The sequence below is a fragment of the Neopsephotus bourkii genome, unplaced genomic scaffold (genome assembly GCF_033783945.1).
Source record: "Neopsephotus bourkii isolate Nb327-2 ecotype Australia unplaced genomic scaffold, CSIRO-AGI_Nbou_v1 NB_663, whole genome shotgun sequence".
Classification (NCBI taxonomy): Eukaryota; Metazoa; Chordata; class Aves; order Psittaciformes; family Psittacidae; genus Neopsephotus; species Neopsephotus bourkii.
In genome coordinates, this window is record NW_026901162.1 from 2479344 (window position 1) to 2497392 (window position 18049).

An 18049-nucleotide genomic window follows, 5' to 3' on the forward strand; every position below is an offset into this window, starting at 1 on the left:
TCCTCTGTGCAGCTGCATTTCCCTAGTGGGGCTGATTCATAGCTGGGAAAGAAGAACTTGATGCTTCTACTTGTGTGATAAAATCTAATTCAAGTGATGCACTAGCACAATTCCTCAACAATTAATTTCCTCAGTGTTTAAAACTAAACCCAAATGTTTGTTTCACTCTGCTTCTGGAAGAACTGCACCTTTGTGCATTGCTGGATTTCTGTCTGAAAGACCCACAGGAGGGTTAAACTAACTTCAGGTGAATACATTTTGCAAGGTGGAAGTTTTTGTACTTCTGCAGGCAGGGGAAATTTGATGGCAAAATAAAATTCAGTTTAAATTCTGACAATGAGAAACAGAAGAAAGCACAAGGAAATGAATCTGTGCCTTTATATTTAAATTACCACTTCAGTGCAGTCAGACTTGCAGAAAAAAGTAAGCTGTATGTACCATGTCAGCTAAGCAAAAGACGTATGTAAGATGTTAGTTTCCAAAGTAAATAAGACTTAAGGAAGCAAGACAGAAAAAAAGGTTGAGGATAAAACCTAACAACGGTAATGACAGTCTAACAGAAAATGTGTGCTAAGAGCTTCAAAATATGCAGCTAAAATATCACTGCCTTTCTCTCTTTTTTTTTTGTAGCATTTCTCTGTATGTGAATTGAGAATGGACAAGAGTAAACAGACATGGAGACTAACACAAACACATTTAGAGCAAATTAAGCAGAGACCTGTGGGCAAAATTGTGAAACAATACCTGTTGGACAAATTCATAGGCTATGCACTCCAAAGGCAGACACAGGATTGAAGTGTGCAAACTTACCCACATATCTCATTTTATGTTCAATTTTGAATATTTCAGCAAACTTCCAGATTTTCTTGGGGTCAGATATATCCAGAATATGCAAGAAAATATTCTAGAGTACCAAAAAAAAAAAAGTTACAGCCAACAGGGACAGTGAAGGGACCCTTCAGGACCCTTCACTGTTAAGACCTCTCTAGGTGAAAAGGTATTCAAACAGTATGAAAAAATCTTATCTCCAGAACACAAGTAATACACTTAGGTTAACATAGACAACTGGGAGTTCTAATTCTAGTCCTTAAAATATGCATAGTCACGTGCATCCAGTGTTTGACCATCCTCATGGTAAAACAAACAGATCCTATTATCTAGTCAGAATTTTTCCCTGTTACAATATGTGTCTGCTGCCTCTTGTCCTTTCACTGCAGACCTCCAAGAGAAGCATGAGAATGCCTTCTCTACACTGTCCCATCTCACACCTGTAGACTATAGCAAGACACATCTCAACCTTCTCTTAACACTGAGCAAAACCAGCCCTCTCAGCCTCTCTTTGCGCATCACACATCCATGTCCCTAGTCACCCTGGCAGTTGGACTTGCTCCAGGACATCAATGACTTCCTCATTCTGAGTAACCCCAGACTGGGCACAGGACTCCTGCTGTGGTCTCACAAAGGCTTAACACAGACGAAGATGCCCTTCCCTCAGCCTGCTGGCCACAGTCATTTTCACAGAGCCTGAGGTGTGGTTGGCCTCCCTCGCCCCAGGGCGCACAACACTAGGTCCTTCTCTGCAAAGCTGCTCTCCAGCCAGCCCATCCCAGCCTGTACTGCTCTGTAGTGTTACTCCACCCCAGGGCAGGCCTGTGCATCTGCTCCTGGTGAACTTCATGAGGTTCACATCAGCCCAGTTCCTCACCTGTCAAATCCTTCTGAGCAGCAGCCTGGCTCTCCAGCTTCCCCCCTGATCTGAGATCATCTGCATTCTGGCAAGCACTGTGCTTCACTCCATCACCCAAGTTGTTAAGAGACATTCAACAGCTTTTGCTCCTGCATTGACTCATCAGGGATGACACTAAAATATTGTTAACAGATCAGCTCTGTACTGCTGATTGCCACTTTCTGAGCCATATGTTCCACATAGTTTTCCACTCAGCTTGTCATCCACCAGTTCAAATCACATCTCTCCAAACTGGCTACAAGGATACTAGAGCAGACCATGTAAAAGCCTTGGCAAAGTGAAGGAGAAGTGGCAAGCACTGCTCTCCTCTTGTCCATAGTCAAGAGTCATCTCACCAATGGCAGAGACCAGGATGGTCAGGACAGGTTTGCCCTTGATAAATCTACACTTTTGTTCTTAATCATGTTCCGATATTCCATGGGGATTCGCTACATGGTTTTCCTGGAGAGCAAGGTGAGGCTGACCAGCCTGTACTTCCCTAAATCCTGCTTGCCTTTTCTGGAGATGAGTGGTTTCCCTTTTTCTGGGCAACAGGAAGCACCTCCTGCTTTGAGGAGGTTTCCCTGGAAGATAACCACCTTTTTCCCAAGTAGTTTGCTCTCCACGGCTGTCTCCCCAGGATCCTGCCAACCAGGTCCATATGAAAAAAAAAAAAGGCAAAATCTGCTTTCTTAAAACCAAAGACTAAATGACTGCGCATCCTTCTTGCCTGTCTTGATCTTAAATTCCACAATCTCATGGGCACTTCCACCAGCTATTGAAGACTACTTACTTATAGCAGGCCCAGCAGAGATCATCTCTAGCTGTCTTGTTAAACACTCATAGCAAAACATGGTCCTTGATCCTCTCCAGAAATCTCCTGGATTGTTTATGCCTTTCTGTTTTGCCACAGGTATTGGGGTGGTTCAAGTGCTCCTTGAGTACCAGGACCTGTGATCACAGGGTTTCCCTAGACCTCTAAAAAAGGCTCCATCTACTTCACCAGGAAGTCTGCAGTAGACAGCCACCATGACATCATCCACATTGATCTGACCTCTGTGCTTTATCCATAAACTCTCAACTGGCTCATACATTTCAGAGCAAAGCTCCATGCATTCAAGCCATGCCTTTTCATTGAGCACAACTCCTCCTCCTTGTGTTCCTAGTTTGCCTTTCTAAAAAGGTCTGTATACAACCATTCCACAGCAACCATATCTCTCTTAATTGCAGTGAGATCACAGCTCTGCAACTATGCATGGATTCCTGTGTTTCCTATGCTATGTGTATTCATGTACAGGCACCTGAGATGGGCTTCAGTCATGTTACTTTCACAGGAAAACTGTGAGAGCCTCCTCCATTATGCTGTCAAATGCTAGAAACATACTCACTTTCCCCATGACTCCACTACTCTTGCGGGTTTGGTCACCACCCCTCAGTGAAACCAGTTTAAAGCCCTTCTCAAAGGCAAACCTGAGCTGGTTGCCAAAGATACTTTTGCTTTGCTTTGTCGCTGCTGCTCAGGAAGGCTCATTTCTCAGAGAACGTCAAAGAGATCATAAAGGCCAAAGACAAAATGACAAAGCCCAAAGTGACACCAGCGGCATACTCAGGCGTTAACCTGCAGGGGCCATATGCTCCTACCCAAGCCTTTCTCTTTCACTGGAATGATTTAGGAGAGCACTGCTTGGGCTCTCATGCCCTTCACTCTCTCTAAGCACTCTTGATGAACTTAAGGTCACCCCTCACAATGACATGGATGCCCATGTTGGGCAAGAAGAGGCCCTAGTCTCAGGTCCAGAGAAGCCGCATCAGACTCTCCACAGTACCCTAGATCTGACTGCCCAGAAAGAGACAAGCAGCCCAAGACATCAAGCCAAGACTGCAGATGGGTGCCTCCATTCCCCATGGGAGACAGCCTCCAGCCATAATCACCCATCACTTCCTCCCAGTGCTGACAACCAGTGGTTCAAGCTCATTTGTCTCCAGTACCTACCCTGACAGAACTCGTTCTTCCTCATCTGTTACCATGGCACTATACCTATCTTGTAAATGCACATCTGCAGGCAGAGAATGAACCTGCCTTCTGTTGACAGCAGTCCCAAGCTTCCATTCCTCCTCATCTTGGGAGTCTCTATCCACCACTTATATGAGCATGGCTTCTATCTGTCCCTTCTTCCATGCAATGTGGGGTTTGTGCTCTTCTACTCTCTGCAAAGATCCTGTCAGTCTCCTGTTTCTGTTTCCTATGACTATGCAGCCTGCTCATCTCCTGCTGCCACTTCACCTGGCAGCCTCACACTTTGATGGCAGCAGAACCCAGCCGATGAGGCCACCATCATGCTCTGCCCCAGGCTCAGGAAGAAGTACCAGTCACTCCCTGCTGCCCAGCATCTACCACATCATTTCTCTGGAGCTCTGCTTGGGCCAGGATTCCACATTGCCAGGGGCAGTTGCTCCAGCCATGGCAGGAAAAGCACCCTTTCAGGTGCCCACTCCAGCTGCCTCAGAGTGTTGGGTGCCTTCTGCACACCCTTTCATGCTGCATTAACTGCTAAGTCCTTGTTAGCCACTCTGTGTCACAACAGCCTTGCAGTGCTTTTAACTACTTTGGAAAGGAATGTGGATGCAATAGAATAAAAAAAAAGAAATGGAAAAGCTTGACACAGAGCAAAGTTATAATTTTCTAAACCACTAAAGCTAGAAATATTTCCTCTGTCTAAACATCAAAAACCTTTTACTGTTTGTTAAGGCAATTCTCTTGCTTTTTACAGATTTGTATTCTACCCAGTAGCAGCACAGTGGTATTTATCAGCATACAAAAGGCATGTCAACTCCTACTCTTCTCTTAGATAGCACTTAGCCTCAAAGACTCTCCACAGATAGTCCTATGACGTATCCCAGGAAAAGGCAGCTTTAAAATACTTATGCAGAGGATGTGCTCCCATGCAAAACAACAAATAATCATTAAAGGGCCTCCTGTCTTTCCAAGTTGCTTCTTTAAATACTCATTATACAAGCAAATGAGGTAAGAGAAGAAGCTGAGAAAATTGTAAGACATTATTCCATGCGTATAATTCTGCTTGCCTGAAGATAAAAAACACATGATTTTTTTTTCTCAAGCCGTTGGATTTCAGCTCCTTATTTGAGTTAGGCCAGAATTTTCTCCTTGTAATGTTAATTTCTGTCCAAAAGCTGCTCTGCTGTTTCTAATTTGAGAACTCTCCGAGAGCTTTCTAGTTTTAAAGTTACCACCATTACTGGTACAGAGAAGCTGAAGTTTTCTGGGCAAATGTTCAATATTACAAGTGATTTCAGAGAGTGAAAAGGATGTAAATCAGCACTTATCTGCCTAAGACTGCCACTTTGGTTCAGAAAAAGGACACACAGGCCTGCCCACTATGAAAGTCATGGTAGCAAAGCTTTTTTCAAAATGAGGCCTAATCTCAATGACTAGATCTATTTTTAACATATTAGGAGAACTTTCTAGTTCCCAGTGCATGCCAAATAGATCCAATACAGCACTGAACTTCAACACGTGTTGCTGTGGAAGACAGAAAAAATCTTTGGTGCATACTACAACAGGATCTCTGTTCAGATGATCAGGGAGAGCACGTTAAGTCTAGATACAGCTTGTCAAGTTGCAGATAAAGCATTTCATTATCACCTTGTATTGCTTCCGAATAAGCACTTATAAAGAAGGATGCTCTTGTGCACTCCTTGTACAGCTTGTCTAACTGAATGCTTCCTATAAAAATGCTGTCCCCAGGGTCACGAACAAGTTCTGCAGTGCCCTCATACTCTTTCATGACTAGAGAAACTACAGGTTTGCAGCCTACTGAAAAGTGGAAATGTGGTAATTCTGCTGCTTTTAGGGAAGAAAATTATTGGCCTCAAGTTTTGTTTCACCAAATGACAGAAAACAGAACATGAAGGAGCCTTCAGAGGTCAGACTCACCCCTCTTCCCAGGCTGTCTGACTGCAGCTAGAAAAAAAGATAACACAGATAATCACCAGTCTTACCGTAGCCATGGGATTACATAGTTATAGACAGCTGGAAAGTATTTATTTCTACTTAAGGACTGATCTAATTCACCTTCATTAAAGAACTGAGTGTAATGCTGGTTGTGTTACACTAGGGAGCTGAAACCAATGATCACAAATTTAGTCAATATGGTATCTCTAACCATAAAAAGTCTTCAGAATTTTTGATGCACTCAAAATACTATTACTGGAATCAAAATACTGTGTTCAAGAGCCAAGTCACTACTTAAAATGATGACATCTCTCCATGCAATTGTTGTGGGTTAACCTTAGTAGGCAGTTAAGCCCCATACAACCACTCACTCTCTCCCCTTCCAGTGGGATTGGGGAGAGAATCAGAAGGGTAAAACAGACAAAACTTGTGGGTTGAGATAAAGACAGTTTAATAAGTGAAGCAGAGGTGTGTGTACAAACAATGCAAAATGACAAATTCGATTACTAATTTTCATTGTCAGACAGGTGTTCAGCAATCCCCAGGAAAGCCAAGCTTCAGCATATCCAACAGTGATTTGGAAAGCCAAACACCATAACTGTGAATGTTCCCCCTTCCTCCTTCCCTCAGCTACTATTGCTAAGCACATCATATGGTCTGGGATAGCCCTTTGGTCAGTTGGGGTCAGCTGTCCTGTCTATGTCCCCTCCCAGCTTCTTCTTCATCCCTAATCCACTTGCTGGTTGGGTGGGGTGAGGAGCAGAAAAGGCCTTGATGCTGTGCAGCCACTGTTCAAAAATAATTAAACCATGGTGGTGTGGTTTAAGCTCAGTGGGCAACTCAGCCACACAGCCGCTCTCTCACTCCCCGCCCTTTCCTCCCCCTGCTCCGGGAGGGATGGGGAGGAGAATCAAAGGAATGTAACTCCCACAGGTTGAGATAAGAGCAGTCCAGTAACTAAGGTATGACACAAACCACTGCTGCTACCACCAGTAATAATAAGGAAAATAACAAGGGAAGAGAACACAACCTCTCACCACCCACCAACTGATACCCAGCCCGACCCAAGCAGTGATCTAGCCCTTCCGGGTAACTGCCCCCAGTTTATATAGTGGGCATGACGTGCTGTGGTATGGAATACCTCTTTGGCTAATTTGGGTCAGGTGTCCTGTCTCTGCTTCCTCCCAGCTTCCCCTCCTCTCTGGCAGAGCATGAGACTCAGGAAGTCCTTGGTCAGACTAAACGTGACTTATCATCAACTACAAACATCGGTGTTATCAGCGCTGTTCCCAGGCTGAAAGTCAAAACCACAGCATTGCACCAGCTAAGGAGAAAAATGACTGCTACTGCTGAACCCAGGACACATGGGTTCTCAGCATTGCTTTGGTCACAAATCCAAACCACACCACCATAGGAGCTGTTACGAAGAAAATTAATTCTGTCCTAACCAAAACCAGTGCATCAAGATAGAAAGACAGCAACTGCACTTCTCCATAAGCACACCCTCCTGAATAACTAGCAAAAGCAACAATGACAGCTACAGGGGTATAATGTACAGTGATACACATGAAAGCAAAAATATCTAAAAGAAGGGAGGAGGTAAGGAAGTGATATATAAGAAAAGGAGATGGAAAAGTATGTAGAACATGTAGAATGTAGAACACAGGACTTCACAGAGCAGCCAACCTTAGCAAATCAAGAGCATGTTATTCAGGCACATGAAACCTTCAATTCCAATGCTGTAGACTCATAAATGTTGTTGTAAGAGTGCTGTAATGCATTAACTTTGGAAAGCCTCAGCCACACAGCTAGGAATAGTAAGACATCACAGAACCTATTGATAACAAAAATTAAATAAAACAGCATGCTGACGGTGATGTTCTTAATGACAGAAAACATCATCCAGTGAAATTAAATCACTTCAAACCATATCGATGATAAACTACTAGATATTTCCATGTCCATAAGAAAATACCATTATAAACAAAACAGCAAAAATGATGAAACAGAACACCTCAAGGCCTCAGAAGTCTTTAATATTAACAATATTTCTAAGAGTAAGCAACAGATTGACATACAGCTCACCTGGTTGATCGTTTCCGTCACTGTTTCTCCTCGAAAGACCTCAGCTCATTCCTTACTTCTGCAAACTAGCTGAACCGTGCCACCTGGTGGATTCCAGAAACACAGCTCATCATTCATTACCAACTGTGCTCATCAGCAAAGACGTGTGCAATTTGCAGCCCTTCTTTGGGGTTAGTTTTTGACACAAACCAAATGAAACAAAAAGCGTTTCATGATTGAATTCCAGATTGAGGGAAGCCTACAGCTTGCTAGCAGCAGTAGCAGTACTGGTCAGGTGATCACTGCAACACCATGGGAGCTTCCCAGCAGCAGAACGTTCCTGAGCTCTGCACAGCTAACAGTCCCATTCCTCTGCTGCCAAGAGCTGAGCGATGGCTTTTCATCAATGCTGCTGAAGCTTAGGTCTGCGGATTTCTCAGGGCTCCCATGTCTCCTGCTGATGAACTGGAAGCAGGGAGCTGGTTAGAGCCATAGCAACATTTAGCAGTCCCAGGTCCAACAGCCTTGGGCTGTTCTCAGAAACAAATTCCCCCTAAAAAGCACTGTTCCAGCTGTACCATCAGGCAGAGAAGACACACCAAAAATACCAATGAGGTCTGTCCAGAGACTTCAAATGAACAGTTTAGGACACCAGGAGTGGATGTAATAGGAAAGCTGTGAGATTTCTGCTTTCTGCTGGGATGGAATTATTTCTCCCCATAGCAGCCCTCATGGGGCTATGCTTTTATTTTCTCCCCACCTTGTAGTGTTGGGGAGGGGAGTGACAGAGCTACTCGGTGAGCACCAGATGTCCAGCCAAGGTCAACCCACCACAGCCCTTTTTGGTGCCCAGTGTGGAGCTTGAGGATTTTCAGATTGGGATAGTAATTGGGAGAGATAACAGGCAAAACATAGAATCATAGAATAGTTAGGGTTGAAAAGGAGCTTAAGATCATCTGAAGAATTTCTGTTGTAATTGTGGTGAAGGAACGAGAGGTGGATTGCCTGTGTAAGTTGCCCATTTCTATCCAATGTTATGATGATATTTTGATTTTCAGGTGGGGAGTACTTTTTCTTTGGCAGGACCTGTGGTCCCATGGAGAGAGGAGCCTACATTGGAGCAGGTTTGCTGCAGGACTTGTGGCCCTGGTTGGGACGCACACTGGAGCAGTTTATGAAGAACTGCAGCCTGTGGGAAGGACTCATGTTGGAGTTCGTGGAGGACTGTATCCTGTGGGAGAGACTGGAGCATGGAAGGGTGTGAGGAGGAAAGAAGCAGCAGAGACAACATATGATGAACCGACCACAACCACCACTCCCCATCCCCCTGTGCAGCTGGGGGAAGAGGTAGAGAGTTCAGAAACAGAGTCAAAACTGGGAATGTAGGGGTGGAGGTGGGGGAGGGGGTGTGCTTTTAGTATTTGGTTTTATTTCTCATTATCCTACTCTGATTTGATTGGTAATAAATTAAACTCATTTCCCCAAGTCAAGTCTGTTTTGCCGATGACGGTAATTGCTGAGTGATCTCTCCCTGTCCTTATTTCAGCCCATGACCCTTTCATTGTATTTTTTATTCCCCCGTCAGTGGAGGAGGGCAATGATAGAGTAGCTTTTGTGAGCACGTGGCCGTGGTTAACCCACCACAACTGGGCATGCTGCTGATACAAGCAACAAACCTCAAGGCTCTTCTGAAACTCTTCAGTTCTCCCCTGCACTGACAGAGTTGGCTGGGTTGCTTTTACCAAGTGCACAGCTGCAGGCAGTGGTGCGAAATTCCCAGATCTGGGATAACCATACAGATAACCCTAATAAATGTTTGTGTTACACATACACCATACATGGAAGGGACCATGCACAGACAGGCACTGAATATATACAGATCAGAATGAAAGACAGTCTTTATCCAAGGGAAAACAGATTTCATGAGTGAGAGAAAAGACAAGCAACCAGAAGGTGCAGTGTCCAATGCTCGCTTCTTTGGACATTCTCAGAGTGACTGAAAGCTTCATTGCAAAGGAGGGCTTTAGTTACAGACCTTACAGCAGTTCAGGATGCGTGTTTACAGGTTTTTTAGAAATACCTCCTGAATAACAGGGCACAGCACAAGTTATGCACGCAGGTACAAATCAAACACATGGAATCTGGCCTTCAAGCTGATCAGAAACATTCTCATAGAATCACAGAATAGTTAGGGTTGGAAAGGACCTTAAAATCATCTACTTCTAACCCCCCTACCATGGGCAGGGACACCTCCCAGTAAACCATGTCACCCAAAGCTCTGTTCAACCTGGCCTTGAACACCTCCAGGGATGGAGCATTCACAACTTCCTTGGGCAACCCATTCCAGTGCCTCACCACCCTTACAGTAAAGAAACATCTAAACTTCTCCTGTTTAAGTTTTAACCCATTACCCCTTGTCCTATCACTACAGCCCCTAATGAAGAGTCCCTCCCCAGCATCCTTGTAAGCCCCCTTCAGACACTGAAGGCTCCTATGATAGTCTGCTATGTATAGTCTACAGCAGAAAACATTCTATGAGAAGAGGTTGGTTTTAAGGGCTTTGAGTATGAACTCTTTTCTTGCTGTTAAAGAGAGAAGAGAGTTTTGGTGTGACCTACAGGCCAAGAGATTGATTTATATTTATTTTCCATGGTAAAGATTGAAAATATTTGAACTTAAACAATACATGGGAATTGTCAGAGTGGTTGGGAGAAGACTGCATCAAACTGGAAGTGCAGTTCACAGACATACAAGAGAGCCCAAATCTGCAATACCATGAGACACCAATTCAGAGAAAAATTGAACTAAAAAAATTGTCATCAAGACGTCATTATTTACAGAGATCGAGACAACATATTACAGAGATTTACAGTGCTTGAAGGTAAAGCCAGCACAGCTTGGTCATTCTGCTGCTGAATCAGAATTCCTTATATTCTTGTCATGATATACTTGAAGAGATTCAATGAGAAGACAGAGACGCAAAAACTGATGCCAAGTTTCAGAGCCACATGTTCAAGGACAGGATCAGGAACATATTGTTAAGTCATTTTAGCTTTATATGTACAGCAACACCCACAAAAGGTATCAGACAACTAATCTGTGCCCATAGATGTTCTTTGAGCTCCTGACATGAGACATGGTGGCCAAAACCTATAGAGATCCAGTTGGTCTGACAGCTTGCAAAACATGGCAGGCACATCCGGTCACCAGACAAAGCAATAATTACATAAGTCTATTACATGTAATAACAGTATTGGGAACCTGAAAATCAGTCACATCCTGGCACTGATGGGGATCTTCAACCCAAAGGCTCTTTGGTGCTAATAATTTTGAATTAGTTTAATTTAACTGAGTCACCATTTTCCTTCATAATATAGTTATGAAGCCTAAGCATGAAAAAAGAGCAAAAAACCACAAGCTCCTCCTTTTTATTCTACATGCCAAAACTCCTATCACTCTTTCACAACAGGAATTATTTTGTCAACTCTGAAAGAGATTGGTTTTATCCTTCAACAGTAGCTAGTTCCAGTTCATACCATTTCCTTGGTTACAGTGAGCAACAAAAAATGCTTGCCTATAATCAGTTAAAGTGCACAAACTGCAGATTATCATCACGATTGAGCACAACTATGTTGTTTCTTTCATACTCTCCAACCTCACTTTAGCACAGCCAATTGTTTTCTTTCATCCTAAGATACATTTGTAAGTTCTTCAAAACAGTCCAAATTCATTCAAGCTGCTGCTTGTACCAAATCAGTCCTAAGTGGGCCTTGATTCATCACCAGCATCCTTAGATGCCACTGTAACATAGTTTCAGTAAACATGCACTTGATAAACACTTTGAAGACCCTTTCCACTAACTTGGTTTCATTATTCTCATTTTCATTGCACTGCTTATGCTTAAACCTCTAACCCATGCTAACAGCCCTGCAAAATAACACACCTGATCCCTCATCCCAGGGAACTGTGTCTTTGCGTTTTCACTGAAAGGCCAAACCTGCTTCCTTCCACCTTCTCCATTATGGCTCCTCAGGCCCCTCATTACGGCCTCACCTCCCCTCGCTGTCTCTTTGACTGTGGCCCTACCAATGCCACACTTTGCACCAGTGACCAGAAAGGACCTTCCAGCCCGATCACCTCCACGCCAGCTGGACTGAAGTGCTTGGAAGCATACTCATAGCTGGTCTTGAATAAATCAGAGTTACCTGTGAAAAACAAGAGTACTTCCAAAGAAACCCAGAGAAGAATTGAAAAGCACCTCCCCTCACACCTCAGCATATGTGAAACACCTCCCCTCTCCCATTACCCTCCATACCCATGGGACAGATCACATACAGTGCCAGGGACTCTAAGGAGCAATGCAGTAACAACTGAAGGTGTTTGCCTACCACAAGCCACAGCCCAAAGGCTGATGCTCATGAGGGCTGTGGGCTCTCGCAGGTAAAGCGTTGAGATCACTCCACCCTGGTAGGGCTCGGCATGCTTTGATTAAGAGCACTTAAAACACCAAGCCACCTGGAAGCGCTTAAAAGCCCGCGGACGCACAGAAACGCCCTAGCCCGGCCGAAGCGCCCGCCTCATCGCTGCCCCGGGTGAGCTGCCGCCTGTACCTCCTGCACCCCCGCACCCCCGTCACGAACCACAGGGCGTTGCGGTACCAGGACGTGGTGTCGCTGCTACCAGAGAGGTGCTGGCCCCTCTTCCGCCCTTATGTAAGGCTCCGGGACCGGACCGGACCGGACCAGCCCTGCCCGCCCGCCGTCACTATTGCTGTCTGGGTTTATCAGCAAGAAACAGTGTGAGTGACGGTGATGTGCGTCTGTGCGGGGAGTTGTGCCTGCTTCATCCCCCTAGCGGTGGGGTTGGTGTCTCTTATCCCTTCCATTTCCCTCTCTTCATTCACCAGCAAAGAAAGGTGGCTGCTGTTAACCACCCGGCCTGGGTGCCTCCAGCCAGCCTGGCATTCAGCCCCTGGCTGCATTAGCCACTACCATGCTGGAGACTGCTGTGCCTGGTGAAGGTGGTGGCTGAGGAAGGAAGGACGGAAGGAAAGTTTTCCAGGGTTTCTGCTGGGAGCAGGTGCTGCTGCCAATCAAGCCAGGGCAGGAAATGGGGTGTCATGTTTTGGGAATGGGGAGCAGTGCTACAAGACCTGGGCCTGCACCCTCCGCTCTGGAAAGCTGTCAAAGGGATGCTCTTGCAGAAACATAACCAGTTGTGTTGGGCCACACCAAGTACCATTTTATGTAACAAATAAACTTGTTAAATTCCTGGCTCTTACTAATGGGATAAAGTATGCCAGTAGGAAAGGGCTATTGCATTAGAGGGAGTGAAATTTAACATGTTGTTTCAATTCCTCTGGTATGTGTGTTGGAGCTACAAAGCCCAAGAGGATCACTTAGAGCTGCACATCTGGACAGCCATATTAGCCATGAGAAATTATCATTGTAGGTAATATTATGGTTTAAGTACATTAGAGGACTATGCATTTAAAAAATTCAGTATCCAAGCTGGATAAATTAATGTATTTTACGTGGTATCCAGGGCAACATGCAGAGAAGCTACTTTGGGAGCCAGGTTTCAGTAGCAGAGGGAGGGGAGGAATGAGAATATTCTTTTTGACCCTGTACATTAGCCTGATACTTCTTTTTTCTAAATCCCTTCACGCTGGCAAACGCCTCGTACTAAAGTCTTCCACTTTCTCAGCATGTTGTGTGAGTACTAGGCTCACACAAAAGGTACTTCCCCCTATGAAGTTAAACCTTTTGAACTCAGCACTGCCCACTGGTACTGGGTGTTCTGTGAGAAATCAGTTTCCAGAGGGCAAAGACACACATTTTCACAGTGATATTTTCTTCCATTCAGAGACCATCCGGCTAAATGTCACCTTTGCATGAAACCTGAAAATGCTTGTTTTTATTAAAACAGTTGAAAGAATTTATTTAAAACCAGCAGCCTGAGTCACTTTAAACTGATTTTGTGCTTGGAGTTTGTGACTGAAGTGTTCCTAAACAATTCATCCTGGGTCTGATGTTTGAAATGGGGACTTCTGGCCCAGAAAGGAACAGCTTGGAAATAGTATGAGTGGCAGAATGTTATATGCTATAATGGAAAATGAATGGCAGCCTGAACTACAGTACATTCTATTATGTCTGTAAGTATATAACTGTGATCTATAGGAGCTATATGGAAATCTTTTTGTGATCATCATCTACAACATGCAATTAGCAACCTAAACTGTACAGCCTAGGCTGCTATAATGATGTTAGATAATCGCACTCACTGTGAAGAGAGCAGATGTTCAGCTTGTGTGAGTCCTGCTTACAGGCTGTGACAATACTCCTTCTTCCCATTTTCAGTCCCTTGCCCTGCTAGCCCTTCAGCTTCTCCTTATCCCTCACAGCCTGTGCAAGTCTGTCTGGTTACTTTCTTTGAACCCTGGCTCAGGGAAAACACATAGCAGGGAAAAACCAGATAATTCTGGGGGCATGCCTGTTGCTATGAGTATCCAGGCAGAAAACTGCAGTGCTGCCTCACATTTCCATGCTAGTTAGAGAATGTCTCACCTTGGGCTTTGTAACCCTCGGTATATCTCAGTGTGCTGTTAGGAGAACAACAATGTTCCACAGTTGCTTATGCCACAGAATTAGCTGCATTCCTTACAGGAAATGTGGTTTTAGCTTGAGAAAACATTAGCAAACCCCATACAGAATAAAAACCCTGTAGAAGTTCCTGTGAATAAATGCAATAAGCCAGGTTGTGCTTTATTCCCTTGTCATTTCTACATTTACCCTTTATTACGTTTCTACATTTCTTTATCGCGGAGACTGTGGCTTAGTACAAGCAAGTTTGTCATTTCAGTCTTTTCCTCGTAAACTGGGGGTACATCCCTGCAGTCTGCTGACCTCTGAAAGTAAATGAGGTGTATGCAGACACAGAATTCCTTGCAGGCTAAACCATTTGGTCTCTAATCAGCAAGGTGTTAGTGTGTCCCTGAAGTGCTAACCAGTGAGTATGCATGACAGAAGCTGGCCATGAGTCAAACATAAAAATACATTAGAGCAGCTCATAATACTGGGGGGGTTAAGCAGTAATTGCCAAATACACCATATTACTTTTATTAATGTTAGAGAAGATAAGATTGTTAGGAAGACATCTGAATGTAAGGTTGGGAACCAGCATCACTCTGGTAAATACACAATTTTCTCTGAGAACATTACATAAATGTAGCACCACTACCATGATGTTAGCCATACCCTTCCAACAAATGCTCCATTTTCAGGAGATTTTGTAAATACTGAGAAATGATGCCCTTGCCAGAGTGCAACAATCCCTGAACACACTCAGCTGAGAGTTTTCTGCTTAGAAACACTTGTTTTTTTCCGTAATGAGGGCCTAAGCTTGCACCCAGAAAGGACTCATCACAGCACTCTCTCTGAACAGAGCCACATCAAAAGCAAGAAGTTGCAGACTGCCCTAGAGTGACAGCTAGATGTTTCTGCAACCTTTTTTCACACCCTGTGATGTTTTGCTTTTGTATTGTTCCAGAGGCAGGAGACTGTAGAGTTTGTGTGGGTGCTCTCTGCTAATCCAGCCATAACAGGGATGAGGCAGTATGGCTTGTGTGCAGCAGGAAGGTAAGACGTAGTTTTGTGGGCCTGCCTCACAGTACTGTCACAGGCAAAATTTCTGCCTACATCAAAACTTTTGGCTGCACATTGCCTTTTGTACTGAATCCTCCACTGATACACCCTGTTAGCTGGGTTAGAATCCATTCTGGAGGTTTGGAAATTTGGAAACCTACAGCTTTTGTTTTCTTTCATGATTGTTACTTGCTTAGCATCAAACTCTGATAGGACACTGCTCTGAATGGCAGGGATTCTTTTAAACAAGGAATTCTCATTGACTGGCAGCCAAAATCTCAGATAGTTACCACAGCCAGCAACTGACATATATGTGTAGCCTGGCTTCCATATGGAAGGAGCTGGATCAAGAGAGCCACAGTTCTGTCAAGCTCCTGGCATTTCCCTCATCTGAGCACAGAACAAAATGGCTTCACCCTGGCTAAACACAACCCAGTGTTCAGCCCTGATAAAACATACTGAAGTTAACTGTTCCCCTTGAGGACTATAACGCTCCAGGTGTATCTATGCTATCAAATAACTCATAGCATATTCCCAGATTGTGATCCTCTTATCACCTGTAGTAGGCAAACAAATGTTGATGCCTAGGCTCTCTTGAAGTATTAAACAGATGGTTCTGTCCAAAAGAAGCTCAAAGTTCCCTGGGGGGATAGTTTGCTCAAGGAATCATTGGTTCCCAAGCACTGTGGATGAGACTGCACAGCTTGACTTTGCATTGGTGATCCTGCATTCAGGTAGATGCATTTACCAGTGCAGAAATAGCCCCAAAGTCTGTTATGCAGGCTGTCCATCAATGCAGATAATCCTCAAGGCAAATCAAAAGTCTGGAGTGTTGTGACTGAGAGCTTTCAGGTATTATGCTTTTTCATACAGTAATGAATTGAGAATCGCAGTATCTGCTTAAGATACAAGAGCTGATGAAAAATCCCTCTCTGGCCCCCAGCTGGACTAACATGAAAAACACACTTTAGACTGCATCCATCTTTGTACCCGTCAAAGAGCAAGGAGTTTTAAGCAAAGTTTTAATTGCCTCCCAACACAGAAGTTGAAAATACTGATTGCTGTTAAGGGCTGTGTGTTTCAGCATGTTTTGTATTTTCTTCCCAGGGGACAGATCTAGAAAGGTAGAGTACTTGAGCTGAAAAGCAATTATATATTATACAAGATGTTTAAGAGCAGCTTCAAGGCCATCTTGCCAATCTCTTTTATTATCCTTTATTTAAGAGAGAGTAGAGGCTAAGATCTCTGTCTTAAGGGCAACTGTTTCCTTTGCTTGCCTCCTACCAGAGAGCTGGCAGGCTGTCGTGCATTCTCTCCTTTCCTTGCAGTTACCAATTTTCTAATTAAGTCTCTGTGCCTGCCCCCATTAAATCAATCAGAATGTCACCACTGATTGCAGTGGGAACAGGATTTAAGGGCCAGATCTGCATGAAAGCTCAGTGTCTATAATGGTGGCCAGGATTTCAAAGGAAGTAGCAATCACATGCAAGCCACTGTTGCTGTGAGAGCCTCTCCCAACCCTGCATTTGCCATGCTGGCCTCAGCTTTGGGTGCAAAACACTTGAAACCTCCAGCTTTAGAAACTAGTGCTGCCCCAGTGAGTGCAGTAGCAATTAAGAGCTGTCAGCAGCCTGGGGAGAGGCAGTCGGCACTCCTCCTTTCCCTGGCTGAAGCAGAGGGTTTGGCAAGTGGTTGAAGAGGAACATCCAGGCCCTGAGGTCGCAGGGACATGCCTAAAGTGTTTCTGCTAGGAGCAGGGTGAGAGAAGCAAAAGCTCCTCATCCTGAACGCAGAGAGGGGTCACAGTTCTGGCGTGTGTGGTGTCTTTATGAACAGTAGGGTATTTTCTTTGTTGTGTGCTTTTACACCCAAGTCATCACTACATCTGCCAACCACTGTCATCAGCAGTGTTGTTTCCAATGAACATTCAGGCTTTCCCCAAACCAAACAGCTTTCTGCTCTTGAGAAACAAATGTGGCAGTATGTCATCAGCTCAGCTCAATCACTCCTTTTCACTAAGGGGCCAGTAAAAAGAATGGCTTACTTGGACTTAACAGAAGGTTTCCTCCATCAAATGCTGATGGCCCTGGTCTCTGAGAGCCTGCAGGGCCTCCCAAGGACAGGCATATCCTGGCAAGGAGATGAACTGCCGAGTGTCCTCCCAAAGCTAAACCTGCTGTTAACCTATTTAATCTTCAGTGTATCAAATAGTTTCTGTATGCTTTAGTATATAACTGTTTTCAAAAATAATAGTTTTATAGTTGATTTTCATCTTAGAAAATATTTAGTCAATAAAAGATCAATTTTAGTATTCCCATGACTGAAAAATTATCTTTATGTCATTACAGTAGGCAACATGTTTTGAGTGCACACATGTTTGTTGCTGGGCTGTGACAGTAATGCAATTATCTGTACTAATTATTTTCTCCAGATGCCTGTTTCTTTTGTTACTGCACTTCTGCTGGTTTTTACTGTTCTTACTACCAGCTGTTGGACAGGGATACTCATGGGTTTATTGACTGGGGTGAGTTCTGCTATACTTCATTTTTTTATCTTACTTTGCCTATTCTTCTGCAAATCTTACAGGTTATTAGCATTGATTATTCTAGCAGAGTTGTTACCATATTGCTGATACAATCTGTA

The 18049-nt window shown here is 44.1% G+C and overlaps 1 protein-coding gene across 1 annotated transcript in view; it reads right to left on the minus strand.

Annotated features, from left to right (window-relative positions):
• The window catches only part of DHRS12 (dehydrogenase/reductase 12), a 42299-nt gene that overhangs the window by 15376 nt on the left and 8874 nt on the right, over window positions 1-18049 (minus strand). The window contains 5 exon segments of the mRNA XM_061353063.1: window positions 811-904; window positions 7785-7867; window positions 11817-11897; window positions 11900-11943; window positions 12368-12439. Of these exon segments, the coding sequence (XP_061209047.1) occupies window positions 811-904; window positions 7785-7867; window positions 11817-11897; window positions 11900-11943; window positions 12368-12439 (374 nt within the window).